General features: G+C 31.6%; 1 protein-coding gene across 1 annotated transcript; it reads right to left on the bottom strand.

Moving 5' to 3' along the window:
• Positions 1 to 3,353: 3,353 nt before the first annotated feature.
• LOC127253105 (kinesin-like protein KIN-12B) lies at positions 3,354 to 10,408 on the bottom strand. The gene is made up of 15 exons (XM_051277546.1): positions 9,952 to 10,408; positions 9,663 to 9,797; positions 9,470 to 9,553; positions 9,226 to 9,339; positions 9,068 to 9,124; positions 8,928 to 8,981; positions 8,746 to 8,838; positions 8,326 to 8,421; positions 7,903 to 8,048; positions 7,293 to 7,442; positions 5,598 to 6,825; positions 5,414 to 5,512; positions 5,182 to 5,334; positions 4,305 to 5,102; positions 3,354 to 3,705 (listed from the first exon to the last, which is right to left on the bottom strand). Exons 1-15 carry the CDS (start codon positions 10,255 to 10,257, stop codon positions 3,478 to 3,480), a joined length of 3,741 nt encoding a protein of 1,246 aa, XP_051133503.1. The 5' UTR covers positions 10,258 to 10,408; the 3' UTR covers positions 3,354 to 3,477.
• Positions 10,409 to 15,392: the final 4,984 nt, after the last annotated feature.

The following is a 15,392-nucleotide window of genomic DNA, read 5'->3' as shown; positions in this document are numbered from 1 at the left end:
TTTCAGTTGAGTTCAAAAATTAAATTAAATTTGTCCCTCTCTCTCTCTCTCTCTCTCTCTCTCTCTCTGTGAATAGTGAATGGTGAGTAGTGAAAAGTGGTGTTTGATGGTAATCCAGTTGAGAAGTGGGATTTGGGGAAGGAGCTGTCTGTCTGTAACCAGCTGTTGGTGCTCTAGTGGGGACTATCTATTACAACTCTCTCTCTCTCTCTAAAATTGATTGATTGCGGGAGGAAGAAGATGATGAGTTGTATGTTGTATCTATATATATATATCTATAGAATAATGGCATTGAGGTGGAATATCCCAAACCTCTCTGTCCCTCACTTTGAAGTTTTGACGTTCATGCCTCCCAACCACACATTTCTTTATATACTTCTTCACTCCATCAAACTTAGGTAAATATTCCTTCTTTTTTTTTGTTATTAATTATGTTTATACATTATTTATTTATACTAAAAAGTTTTATTTATTCAAAATATTATTATTTCTTAATTTTCGTATATACACATATCTATATAATTTTTATGGATAGAGAGAGTATATGTATATATGTGTAATTTGCATTTTTTTGTTATGATGTTGAAATCTATCGCCTCTATTTTACGAGTGGCTTATGAATAAACTTTTAGCTGAACTTAATAACTTACAAACGAAGTTCGACGAGACAAGTAACTTAGACGAAGGAATTTGCATCATGAAAGGGATTTCTTGGGTTCTATTATTATCACTCAATAGATCTATAAATTAAATACTCCAACCGTCCACTTAAATGGTTAACTTTTGCTTAGGTATCAAGTTTTAAGTATTCAATAATTAGTAAGTAATTAAAAAGTATATTAGTAAAAATAATTATAAATTAAGATTAAAATAATTGAATAGTTTACTTAAAATAAAAAAATTATTAATTATGGATTTTAAAATATAATTAAAATGTATAACACAAAAATGGACAAATTAAGTAGAATGAAAGTAACAGTATACACTATAAATAAAAAAAGTATACTCTCTCCCTCTTTAACAATCTATCCATTTTTTTATTTTAGTCCGTCCCATAACACAATATCAATTTCTTTTTTTTAAGTAATTGTAGTATCTACTTAACATTACAAATACTTTTCCAATATACAATATATTACACAAATAATATTACCTTTGTATCATACAATACTAATAGAGTTAATTTAGTCTTTTTACATTTATTTGTACTTTATCCCAATATAATATTAATATTTCTAAAACTTCGTGTAAAATGTAAAATATGGGACGGAGGGAGTATAAAAGAGTATATAAATGCATACAAAAGTTGGTAAAAATTAGAAGAATATTGCAAGTGGTTGGTACTTTATTTGTAGCTACAACTACAAATTTCTGTTTTTTTTTTTTATTTTTTTTTTATTTTTTTTTACGGAGGAGATTCGGTGCTGAATGAAAAAATTCACCACCGATGCTGAACCTCGATAAAATTAATTTACATGATTATAATAATAATAAAATCTAATTATATAAAATAAAATAATTAAGTTTTATGCGTTCAACATTCATGCTGACAATTTGATTCAGCATCTGATCCCACTTCTTTTTTTTTACTATAGTTCATCAACATCTTACATTCAATAATGATTTAACCTACAAATTAAAAACAGAAAAAAAAAAAGAAAAAAAAAAAGAGATATTTCTTCAAAGGAATAATCCATAACAAACTAAACAGAGTAGTTAGTGGTTAGCTTTTAAGACCAGGAATGAATTTAAAATGAACAAGAGGGAGCTTTAGCCAGTATTTTTTTAATTTCAAATTAGAATTGTTATTATTTAGTTCTCATAATTTTTAATAATTTTTTTTTTAAATATCACATTAAATTATTATTGAATTAAAATTTAATCAAAATCAAACAAACCCGAAATAATGGATATTGAATATTAGTATTAGACTAAAGTTTGATACAATAATTAATAATACTTATTTATTTTCACAAAATACTACTGATAATTCTAATAAAAATATTTTATTTTATTTTATCTTATAGAATATTTAAAAACTAAATAAATACTTTATAGTAATACCTTTGAAAGTTATCACTAACTAACAATAAAAATGAAGAAAGATAAGTTATATATACCCAATTATTTTTTGTCTAACAAGATTCCTTATATATATATATATATATATCATTTCACAAAAAAAAAAGTTAATATTTAATATAAAAATAATTTCTTTTCTATTATCAATATTTTTTTCTATACTTCACTTTAAAACAAATAAAAATAAAAATCTCACCAAATCACTAAACAAACAAAAAATGTAAAAGACATGACAACTGTTCTTATTTATTTACTTTTAAGAATTAATAACTTCAACGTTATAAAAAAAAAAAAAAAAAAAAAAATTAAAAACAACTCTAATTATTTTTATCAGTTACCCCTACCCTTGCCCTTAATTAATTCATTCCATTAGCTGTCACTTTCTTTTCATTATTATTATTATCTATATTACTATTAAATAAATACCACTTTACTACCATGTACGGATTATATATATATATTTATTTATTTATTTAAATCCTTATTTTATTATAGGCTCCACAAACCTCAAAACAGCACAGCCAAGGAAGGCCAATTCAAATCCAACACATTTAAATTCTCAATTTTTTTTATTTATTTTTTATTTTTTTTCAAAATTTTTTACAATACAAATACAAATAGAGTGAATGAATGGTTAGAATGCTGATTTGATCAAATATTACAAAAATATAACGTATATTACCTTCTCACTTTCTTGACAATGTATAAATTTTTTTTGGTTCGTCCCATAAAAAGTATCTATTTTGTTTTCCAATTTACAATATATTATACAAATATTATAGTTAGTTTAATCTTTTTATTTTTTTTAGATAGATAAATATGCGAAGGAGGGAGGGAGTATATCTAAGGAGAAGAGTTGGCGACAATGTCACAAACAACCTGTTTTATGGTCTCCATGGCAATATTAAAGAGAGAACTCAGATTGCACCCTATCCCCTTGACATGAAAAAACCAAACAAATAAATGAACCTGAGCTACTACTTCACATCCGGGTCCGGTCCCCGTCGTCGTCTTGTCCCCGTCCTGTCTCATTCGATTGGGCCCCGACTGAACTGAACTGAACCGAACAAACAAACAGCAGCCACAGGCTTAAATGGATTCACACATAGCATCAGCACAACAAGACAACCAAGAATAAAGCCACTTCAACACCTAACCTTACGAGCCGGCGCGAGAACCAACGAATGGAATTTTCTGATAAGCTTTCGATACAAAGGGCCACAACAAAGATTCCTCGGAGCAGAGATTGGTTCACTACATCTTAGTTACTACATGGTTGTTGTTTTTCGACAAACTGTATTACTTACTACTGTGTACTGTTACATACAACAAATGGCACACAAAATGTGATGGGGGACTGTAAAGAATCGAGAGTGTTTTTATTTATTATTATTATTATATATTGCAGCGGTCGTAGCCGGAGAACCATGATGATGGCTCATCTTCGACACCATATGATGGCGCGAATTCCTCTTGCCATTGTTGATCATCGTTGTTGTCTTTATGGCTGTCTTGAGCTCTGATATCTTCTTGCATTATGTGATCGGCTGCGAGCAGTTTGTTCAATTTTTCCATCTCTTTGTAGGCAGTTTCGGTCTCCTGCTCTGCCATCAACGCTCGTTTCTGCATTTGGCATGAAATTATTATGCACAGAAAAGACAGAAAAGTTCGAAGCAAAACAAGCTCAAAGCAAGATTCACAGATCAAGATCATCAAATTTTGACAGGAGCATATGAATACTGATTGAAGAAGAATTAATGTCGAATCTATTTATAGCAAAGAACATATTGCGTCTGATCTTAGCCTGTCTTCTCCCACAAGCATTTGTTAGTGTCTGTTCTTAGTAAGTTTACTGAATAAATAGAAATAATCTCATTGTTTTGATCTGCTGCACTCCAAACTAATGCGGTCGATCAGAACTTCTAGACATTCTAACTCGTGATCAGACCTAGTATTTTGTTAGGAAAATTTCAGTTCTATTGACAAATACGGCACTTTGCATGATAAAATTGCAAGTTTTTAAGTCTTAGTATTGGAAGTAGAGGGAAAAATGAGCAACTGATCATAGAACAAGTGCAAAGGATCAATGTTCTATCTGCTTCGTGAACTTTGCCAAAAATGCTCTAAATGCAGTTCTAGATGAAGGAACTCAAAGATATAGTGATAAAACAAGAAATCAACTATGAGCATGAGTGAGAATCAGTAATCAAAGCAGAACTCACCTCTGCAGCAGCTATAGCCTCTTCTGCTTCTTTAAGCCGCACGAGTAATTCCCCAGCAGCCTCAACTGCTTCAGCAGTATCCTGCAGTTGAGCCTTGAGCCCTTTATTTTCATCTCTGAAGTACTGTCTCTCCTTCTCTCTTTCCACTCTGAGTGCTGAAATTTCAGCAGCTAGAGCATTGATAAATCTAGATTCTGCCCCTTTTACCCCTGCTCTGGCTGCTGCCTTCTTGATATCATCAATTCCATCATGAATCTTCCTCTGCCTGGCGAGCATTTCAATGTGTTTCTCCTCAAGCTCGGCATACTGTTCAAGCATGCGGGCATGGCCTTCCATTGCCATTTGCATTGCTTCTTTCAGCTCTTCAGAACACTTCTTTTCAATATCTAATTCTTGCCTTTGTCTTTGAGTAATTGATCGGTTGGATTCAAGTTCCATTCTAAGTTCTTCAACAAGGGAAATCCATTTGCTCTCTGCTTCGGCCCACAGAATTCTCTCCTGCTCCAGTCTCTGCTCAGCATTTTCAGTAAGATCTGCAGAGGTGGATAAAGCAGGAACCGTGTTTAGCCCGCTAGAGGAAGTTAGCTGAAGGAGAGGCGTTTTTCCTTTAACTAACTCGGCTGAAGAACCAAGATAAAATTGCAACTGAGTCCTTAGATCATGTATTTCTTCCAACAAAACATCCCTTTCTCCTAAGTCAAAGAAATTTTGATATCTTTCAAGTTCATCTTGGACCCTTCTTAACTCAATTTGTGTTCTCAAGACTTCGGGATGATTATCATATTGCTTCTGAAGGATCTGAGCATACAAAATTGAATGTATTAGAATATATTTCTATATTCTTAGAAATTTAGAAACACAGGCGGGGTATGCATACTTTATGTTCATGAGTCAACGACAAGAGTTCCTCCTCCATGAACTCCTCTGTTGGCAATATCCCATCCATAAGACTCTCAAGTCGAGCAATCTTATCTTCACGAGTTTGACCAATTATGGCATTGCACTCTCTCTCATGTTTGTACTGCTGGACCTGCATTTATCAGCAACATTAGAATATATAAGAATAGTTTATATAATATGAAATGCGGTTAATATGCTTAGAATTCTACCAATCGATTAAGTTGCATGATCTCTGCATTCTGTTTGGAACATATCTCTTCCAATGCCATCTCCCTCCTAATAGCTCCAGTCAAAACCTTTTCTACTGCCTGAAAGTTATTGGTTAAACAAAATTTGGCAATAACTTAGAACAGAAAAAATATGTTAAATGTTAAAAAATTAACCGTCACATACTTTGGGAACTTGTGCTTTGCATTTGTTAGGCAATGGTGACTCATTCGCAGGTACTAACTGCATATTCTCGTCAGTACCATCATTAATGAGCTCCTGCTGGAGCCTACTAGTCTTGCATTTGCTACACAGAGAGTCTTCTGTATGCTTTTCCGTTGATTCATCATCGTATAAAACAGTTTGAATGCCTACATCAACTTTGACAACTGGCATAACAGCTTTAATATCAGCTGGCATGCAAGAGAATCTATATGCCGACCGTCTAAGACCAGGACTGTGGCGTTGATTGTCAATAATTTCAAGACCACGATGAAGTGTAGCAGCCAATTGAGCTGATGATGAAGCAAAACAAGATTTTCGGGAGGAGAGAGAATTTGCATGGATACTATTTAATGGCTTAGCAGTAGATTTAATCGTAGTCTTCAAGTTATCTGGAATCAGAAGACCCTGAGAAGCAATTGCTGTGGATGATGTCTTGAGACTTTTTCTATTACTGTTCAATCTTGGTGAAACAGTAGGAGCAGGGGACTTCAGAGGAGGGGACACATCAGAAGGGATGTCACCGACATTAGAAGCTATACCATCACCAATGATATTTTCGGACTTCTCAGGTGTGTTCTCTGCAGCTTCAGCAAGTTGCACTGGGGAAGATTGCTCTGTTGGCTTCCCGGAGATATCATCATTTGGCAAATTTTCAATAACTGCGGAACCCCCTCCATCTTTAGACATTCCACAAGAACCATCATCGGGTGCTACCTCAGACTTTCCCTGCGAGGTCTTTAACTGTCTTTCCAATGCTCCAGGACTGATAGTATTTGACTTGTGAACTGTTTCTGATGTTTCATCTTCCATATTAATGTCTGTGCTTTTGTCATCCTGTCTCGGTGAACATATGTATTTTTCATCTGGCATAGTAGACATTGTTTCATCTGTATCCACTATTTCCATTTCCTCATCGCTATCATCTTCAATATGTGGTAACATCATTGGCCTGTTGAGGCTATATCTCAGTAGATTCAAGCTTCTCCTCGCATTCCACCCAGTTGCATATGCCCCACCCTGACCAGTTTGATTGTTGGCCTTCATTCGGTGAAGTTCATCTCTAAGTTGTTTAATCACTTCTCTTAAGACACTAACATCTTCCTGCATTTCCTCATTAACAACAGCTTTGTTCTTAATTGCTTTAGCTCGTTGCGCAAATCTGAGTGTACTAAGAGTTTCACTCTTACAGCTGCAATTTCATTTGTATAAAACTGTTAAGAGTTGGAGTTGGGACCAGGGAAGTGCTTAAATTGTGAAGAAGGCAAGAAGCATAAACACCTTGGAAAATATCGCACATATTCTCTATAAAGACCAGATTTCAACTAACAGGTCTGAACCAATCTACCAAAAAAAAAATCATGGAAAAAACAGTAAAGGCTAATTAAACATTTTAATTATGTTGCATCACCCTTGCCCCCCACACCCAATAGGAATTTTTTTTCATCCTCTAAATGGTTTTCCCCATCATGCATGTCACCATTTTGTAATCATCATTAGTCATCGTGACCAATGTCTCTTTTCCCTACTTCTATCACCATTGGAATGCCCCATAACAAGTCTTCAGACAGCAAAACCAAGAATCTCCCTAGTATCTCAGTTATGTGTGTGCAGTTAGAATTGGTCCGGAAACTTATAATAAACATGATTGTGTATCACCTTTGAGATGGAGAAATGGCACATATCATTGCCATCTTAGCATTCCCACCTAAAGATTCCTGTAGCAAAAATGTCAACTTTGAGTCTCTGTATGGAATGTGCCTCTGTTTTCCTGTCTGAGAAACTTCAGCCAGGATGTTTATCAAGTTCCTGTAAATCTCAAAGACAATAACATCAGCCATACATGAATGTCATATCAATCTACACTCATTCTATACACTTGTAAGTACACATATCCAAGTGAAACAAATTGTTGCAAAATGCGAAGAATTCAGGAATAAGCATGGCATTTCTGAAATCTTCAAAGTTCTAGAAGTGATATGCAGTACTCTATTCTTGCAAGTGAAAAAAGACAATCTGTGCTATTTCACACACAAAACTAGAATCGTCAAACTAGTGTAGCATTCTCAATTAAAAATCTCATAGCCTATTAGTTGGAATCACAGGAAAGTTGATGTTCTCAATACTTATCCTCTCTACTTGTATAAACTAAATAACAGATTGAGCTGAATGCCATGGTTACCAAACAGCATGTCATTTTTCGATAGTCAGTCTTGACTTTCATATGAAGAGATGTCCAATACTGGATGAACCAATTTGGAGATCATACCCTAGCTGTGAAAGAGACCGATTGATATTCCCTGCTTCCTTCAAGCGCTCACCAGCCGCACCTGTTTGCTTTTGTCTCTCCGATCCAGCAAGATCAACAAAGTTGATTCTGCTTGATCTCATGTGGCTTAAACCATCGGCAGCACTCTGCAGTTAAAGAGAAGAAAATTACCATTTGACCAAAGATTGTTAATTATTAGTTTAATAGTCAAGTCTATTAGAAACAAAGAAAAAACAATTGAAATATGTGAGAGCGTCACATGTTCACCCCAAAATATAAAGGAAGAAGTGAGCCAAGATGACATGGCAGCCTGGTCCACACTTCGCCCATCAACATACAGAGATTCCATGGGCAAGGTAGAGGGCATACCACATGAATTGACAAAGGAAACAACAATATAATCTCAATAAGTGATCTAATTACCTTGCCACGTGATTCAACAACACACGTGAAAACACTGTGGGATCGAGAACTCTCAGAATTAACACAGGTGGCACTGGTTCTACGGTTTGATAACCCCTGCACAGATACATAAAAATCCAGTTGAATGCTCAAAGCCCAGTTGATGGACACAATAGCCAAATGATCATCACTACAACTGCAAGATAAAAATAAAAGTAAAAAGAGAACTGCAAAACCAGTCACCCAACTGAAACACTAATAAAAAAAATAAGATACTGTGCATATGAAATAAATATAATATTATATATAAAAGGATCTTATTCAACAACTTGAATTCATGAAACTGGAAATATGAATTTCATCCTAATAAGATGAAGACTAGCATGATCATCGGCATGTCTCGATCGTATTAATCAAATTCGAAAGCACAGTCTAGCAAACCTTGATTAGAAGTTGTGACACATCCTCCATACATGATGCACACTCCTCCCTTAAATTTTCAACATAAACACCTGCTTTAACATCTTCCCTAATCTGGAACAAGAATACAAGAAAATAAAATTATTTATCTGATTGAATTAAATAGCAACTATAAAAAATTACAGCAATACGTGTAGATTTACCTGGAGATTTTTTTGGCTGGGATCCAATAAATCAGTTATTTGTTCATTGTAGATCTGTAAGTATGATGCTCAAAGTATTCAGTAAGGATAACAGGAGAATGGCCATTAACAGCAAATTTTTAGGTGATCATAAAAGGGACCTCGAGGAAAGAGCAGCGACACATGTACACTAATTGTCTGTCAGATTCTTTTTGTTCCTGAATAGTAAAATTATAAAACTTAATTGTTAAATAAAGTTCACTAGTATGAAAATGTTAATACACATAAAGTACTGTATATGTGAAATTCTTGGCCTCACCTTGTTAATCCGGTCAAAGAGCCTGCGAAAGACACGGGGAGCTAAGCCTTGCTGATCTTCATCCAGCAATGCATTTGATGCACCCCAGATTGTGTATGTCTTGCCACTCCCAGTCTGAAAAATCAAATAAGCTCACATATGAAAGTTAATATAGATAGATATGTTTGTGTGTGACCCTGCTATAAAACCATACTTTTATTAAAAAATGCACTGCAATGATTTCCATAATCAGATATGACCATACCTGTCCATATGCAAAGACCGAGCTGTTGAATCCAGCTAGACAATTTTCAATCAAAGGTGCACCTATTAGCTCGTATATGTCACTCTGCAACACAGTAATCAAAACGAATGATCAGAAATGCTCCACTTGCTACAACAATGTTGTATCAGTTTCTCCAGGCCCAAAAAAATGATCAACAGGAGCCAGATCTTGCCTGCTTTGAGTGAATATCTGCAATGGAATCGAATGTAAAGGTTTGCCCGGATATTGTCAAAGAATCTTCTGTAATTTTCTGAACTACATTTCCTCCATCTTCCTCCTTGTTCGGTGGACGCACACGCACTATTACCTAATGTCATATGCAGTTAAGGTACAAATTAAACACAAATTAGGTTATCTTGTTTAATACTATCATCTGTTAAGTTGAATCTTAAATACGACGAACCAGAATTTTAAAAAATCAGATAGTAGCAGCAGTAAACACAAAGGAAAATTCATACTACCTTGACACCAGAATCCGATGAAGTCCCAGCCGGCGCACAATCGGAAGCGACAGATTCCACGCTGAGCTTGCGTTTGAGTGGAGGGCGAGGGGGGAGCGCACTCTTGGTCTTGAGCACCGGCGACGACGTGGGCAAATTGGGATCTGCAGGCGGCGGCGGTGTCGGCGGAGCGTTCTCCTTGCTGGTTTTGAGCTTCCGGGAGGGCGGGTTTGGGGTAGTAGGCTTCGATTTAGGGTTTGGAGATACATTAACAGCGTCGTGGTTTTCCCTCAAGATTGGATTCCTCGGCATCATGAAATGCTTCATGCCGAATGCGGAAACCGGGGAAAGGAAGAAGGATTGAAATAGGTTGTAGAGCGGGAGGAGACGAAGAAGAAGATGTGGAGAGAGAACAAGAATCTAGAGGCGTAGAGAGAGAGAGAGAGAGAGTGGAGAAGTAACCGTTGGAAGAGAAGGGACAGCACAGCAGAATTTGAATTGAATTTTGGATCTGGAGAGGGAGAGATTGTCGTTCTTGATCTTGGGGGTATTATTGTCATTTCATTTTATTGGAACGGGACTCCTGATCGACATAAATTAATACTACATGTTCATTTTTTTATTTTTTTATTTTTCTTACTATTTTTTATTTTATTTTAACTTCTAATTTATTTTTTTTTCCTTCATATAAATATTTAATACTATATTACTAAAAATTTATGTTTGATCTAATATTTTAAAATTGATATTGATTTAGAAAAGAATAAAATTGCATTTGACCAAATGTCTTTCCATAAAATTCTTCATTTTATTTTTGTTTTTCCAAATTATTTCTCTCTCATTAATTTAATTTCTATTTTACTCCCAATCAAATTGAATGAACAAATATATTTCAAAAAATAATTTATGGTTTATTTGCTCTAAAAAATATATATATAATTTTTAATATATATTTTATTATTTCACAAAAGTTAATATAAAATATTATTTTTTATATTATCGATACTATTCATATACCTCATATAAAAAAATTTATTCAAATTGAAAGAGTAAAAGTCAATATTAGTCCAAATCAAATTCATTATTTTTTAATTTTTAGTCACATTAAATAATAATTATCAAAATTAGTCTCATATAAAATATAAATGATCTTTTTAGTCCCACTGACGAAATATGCTGACGCGGCTGTAATATAAAGTAATGTGGCACACTGAGTATGATCGAAGGCCATGTTGTAAAATAATAAATAGGAATGTCAAACTGTTTGAACACGGTCGTGTTCGATCCGACTCACACGTAACATCAGTTTTTATTACCGTCACGTCAGCATATTTCGTTAAAAATTTAATGGTTGGACTAAAAATAATAATTTATATTTTATATAGAATTAATTTTGATAATTATTTTTTAATAAGACTAATTTTTTTAAAAAAAAAAAAAATTGATTGGGATGAATATTCAATTTTGCTCAAATTAAATACACTACTTGCCTACGTAGCTGTAACGTGGATGTTATGTGGATATTTTATAGTGGGTCTATTAACTCCTATATGCATACACATATGTGTGTGTGACACTCCTGGTACCGGGTCAAAGTCCGGGACTGAAGATCCCTGATATATGTATATATATGTATATGTTGAAACTATGAACGGACATTACACATAATTCGGATAAATCATCTATCCTTTAATTTTTCATACCTCTCTCGTACTCTCTCTCTCTCTCTCTATATATATATATATATATCTTTAAATATTATATACATTAAATATCACACGCATATTCACATATATATATATATATACTTATTACTTACCAACTATTTTATATTGTTATATACTCTCTCCATCCAGCTACAGAGTATACATATTTTTATTTTGGGACGTCCAATTACAAAGTAACAATTTTATTAAATATCCCAATTTTTTCCACAAATATCTTTACTTTACATCACATTATTACTTTTATACTAAAAAGTAAAGGCATAAATGTCATTATACTACTTTTACCTACACACTATAATTAAAATACTATTATTTCTTAAACTATGCGCCAAAAGTAAATGTATACTTATTGTATAGACGGAGGGAGTACAGTTATCATATATTACATCAATATTGATCATAGCTACAAAATTAAAATTAAATTTACAAATCTAAAAGAACACAGCTATCCAAATCTATAAAAACATTTAAATTCAAGCCAACTCCTTTCAAACCATAGGATGTGTCAAAGAAAATAGTAAAATTTGAATTTCTTTTTTTCTTTTTTTTTATTATTATTATTTTGGACTTTCTTAATTGAAAGTATTAAATGCAAGATTTAAGATAAATATCATGCAAATGGCTTATAACCTTCTTTTTTTTTTTTTTTCTTTTTTTTTTTTGGGTATAACATTAAATCATTTTGTGATGATGTGTGATGTTTTGATGAGTATTCAATAATATTTTCTTAATTTGATTCATAAAAATTTTGAGCAAGTATAGTGCACAATTTCAAAAGAATATGCACTCTGTCCCATATATATTTTGGGTTAGTTAGGGTAGATACAAGAATTTAGGTAAATTATATTCTCTCCGTCCGAGATACCATGTCCACGTTGTCATTTCTGTCCGTCCCACGTACCATGTCACTTTCTTGGAAAATGATTACACACTTTAATCTCATTTTAAATTTTTAAATTTTATTTTTTTAATTTTAATTAAACTAATTAGTTATCTTAATCTTAATTTATAATTATTTATATCATAGGATAATTATTTTCACTAATACATTCTTAATTATCTACTAATTATACCCCTCCTAAAATACCAAAGAGAGTAATTAATATGTAATTAAGAAGTGCATTAGTAGAAATAATTATTATTTAGTAAAAATAATTATAGAGTTAAGATTAAGATAACTAAATAGTTTAATTAAGATTTAAAAAATTATAAAATTTAAAACTTAAAATGTGATTAAAGTGGATAATCATATTTTCGAAAAAAGAAATAACAAATTACGTGGGACGGACGAAAAATAAAAATAGGAACAAATTATGCGGGACGAAAATAGTATTTTATACATTTGTTGGCATTTAAAAGTTTAAAATCAATTGAAATATGAGAAAGGATAGAAAAAATGGAAAATAAATAATAAAAGAAATAAAACTTTATTGATGGAAGCTAGGGTGTGTTTGTTTGAGGGATTGGATTTTTCTTTTACTATTCATCCAATTTTTTCTCCCCAAAAACATCAAATCAAACACTTATTTTTCATTTTTTATATTATACTAAAAATCAATTTTACATTCAAAACATCACATCAACACCTATTTATATCACATCATACAACTATTCAAATTCAAAATTTTTACTATTCAAATCCCAACTCAAAATCCAAACCTCCAAACAAACACACCCCAATGTGATTTACTAAAAAAAAATAATATATTATCTATATTTATTATTTTTATATTATTAATATAATTTTTTATATTTCACATAAAAAAAAAATATTTATTCAAATTATTTCACAATATAAAAACACTTTCGGTAGTAATTAATTTGTATGCTTGTGTGTTTGTTTGGGATTAGATTTTCAATCCACTGTTCATCCCATTTTTTTTCCTTTAAAAATATCAAATCAAACACCTATTTTTTATTTTTTTATATTATACTAAAAATCAATTTTATATTCAAAACACCACAATAACACCTATTTATATCACATCATACAACTATTCAAATTCAAAATTTTTATTATTCAAGTATCAACTCAAAATCCAAACTCCCAAATAAACACACCCAATGATCAATTGTTTTTTTTTTTTTTTTTTTTTTGTGGCAGTCAATTTTTTATTTTTGTAAAATACTTTCTTATGTTAATTCTATTAATATTTTTGTTGTTTTTTCAATTGTGCGATTAAAATTAACTAAAATTATTTTTATTATGACTAAAATTGATGAAAGTTTTATAATGAGTTTAAAAATGATGATTTGTTGTTTTAATGAGACCAATTTTGATTTTTCTTTTTCTCATCATTTTGATTTTAAATTTTTATTTACTTGAATTTTATGGCATAATATCATTTCATTGAAGTCTTTAAGGGATTTTACTAGTTTAGTTATGTAATCTTTTGGTTGAGTTTCAGAAAATTTGGTTTAAGTTTGACATTAAAATAATATTTGATGAGATATTTTGTAAAAAAACAAAATAATATTATTTTCGAAAAACACAAATTCCAAATAGTAAAATTTGAAAAAACTGGTTTAAAAAAAGCCCTTACTTTGCACAAACACAAGAACATATTACTTTTATGGAGAGAAAATAATTGTATTGATAAACACTTGAGTATGTTTGGTTAAGGTTTGAGAAGTTGGATTTGGATTGAGTTTGGATTGTTTTAAAAATGAAATATGATTTCTGATTAATTATGTACGGTCGATGATTGTGATTTTGGAATAATAATGTATTGATGAGAGGGAACGATGTAATGTAAAGAAAATATATATATTGATGTGACATAGATATTTATAAATTATTATGTTTATTTAATATTTTTTTTTTCTCTCAATTCAAAATATCTATTTTACTAAGTATCCGTTTTCTGTTATTTTAAAAAAGAAGTAATCATATGCTTAATTATAAATATGTTATTACACATACAATTACTTATATATAAAATCAAATGATTAAAATGCTAAAACTTCTTACAGCACCAATAAAATATTATTATTTTTTAATTACTACAAAATCTCAAAGAACTCCTTTCAATTGAGGCGAAGGGATTATTAGATTTCTTTTTAAACATTCTATAAAATATCCTTAATACCTAGAGTATAGTAAGCAATAACTAGAGTATATTAAGCAATACTGAGATCCCGTAAGGTATAGTCTGGTGGTGCGGGGTGAATTCGTGACCATGGAGTTATGTATTCAAACTTCCGACACTTTTAGGTGTATCTGTCATACATAGTTCATATAGTATGATGAGCCTTGTTGAGCGGACCTAGTGTAACATCAAAACTAGAAAGACGAGAAAGGTGTTGAAAGATCAATTAAAAAATAAACCAAATTGAAGTAAAACACTATCCAGTAAATTCAATTGATATATATATTAATAATATATTGATATGATTTATTCAGAAGATATAATGTTATTTTCTTTAACATTCTAATAATTATTAAATTAGATGTTTTTTTTTTAAATTTCAGTGAATGACCAAAAAGATCTAAATCACAATGTTATAGTTGAAGCATCTTTACACAATTATTATTTATGGGAAATGTGTACGATAAAACATCTTCATAATATGCGATTATTTGGATGTAATACATCATCACAATCACTTCATGAGATACATGAATTTGCTAATTGGATAAATTGGGAGAAGAAAAGTTACCTTACCAAAATTTCGGTGATGGGGACGAATCAAGTTGGATAGAGATACCAGATGCATTTATTATTCCGAATACAG

Source organism: Andrographis paniculata, unplaced genomic scaffold (genome assembly GCF_009805555.1).
Source record: "Andrographis paniculata isolate CXL003 unplaced genomic scaffold, ASM980555v1 Contig49END, whole genome shotgun sequence".
Classification (NCBI taxonomy): Eukaryota; Viridiplantae; Streptophyta; class Magnoliopsida; order Lamiales; family Acanthaceae; genus Andrographis; species Andrographis paniculata.
The sequence above is the reverse complement of the archived record's forward strand: the minus strand, read 5'-3'. Positions and strand labels throughout refer to the sequence as shown.

Excerpts from the sequence above, each read along its gene's own strand:
- LOC127253105 (XM_051277546.1), bottom strand. The coding sequence starts at position 10,257 with ATGAAGCATTTCATGATGCCGAGGAATCCAATCTTGAGGGAAAACCAC. Across the intron at positions 8,982-9,067 it reads GTCGCTGCTCTTTCCTCGAG|ATCTACAATGAACAAATAAC; the intron begins GTCCCTTTTATG and ends TCATACTTACAG. Across the intron at positions 8,839-8,927 it reads CCAGCCAAAAAAATCTCCAG|ATTAGGGAAGATGTTAAAGC; the intron begins GTAAATCTACAC and ends TTCTTGTTCCAG.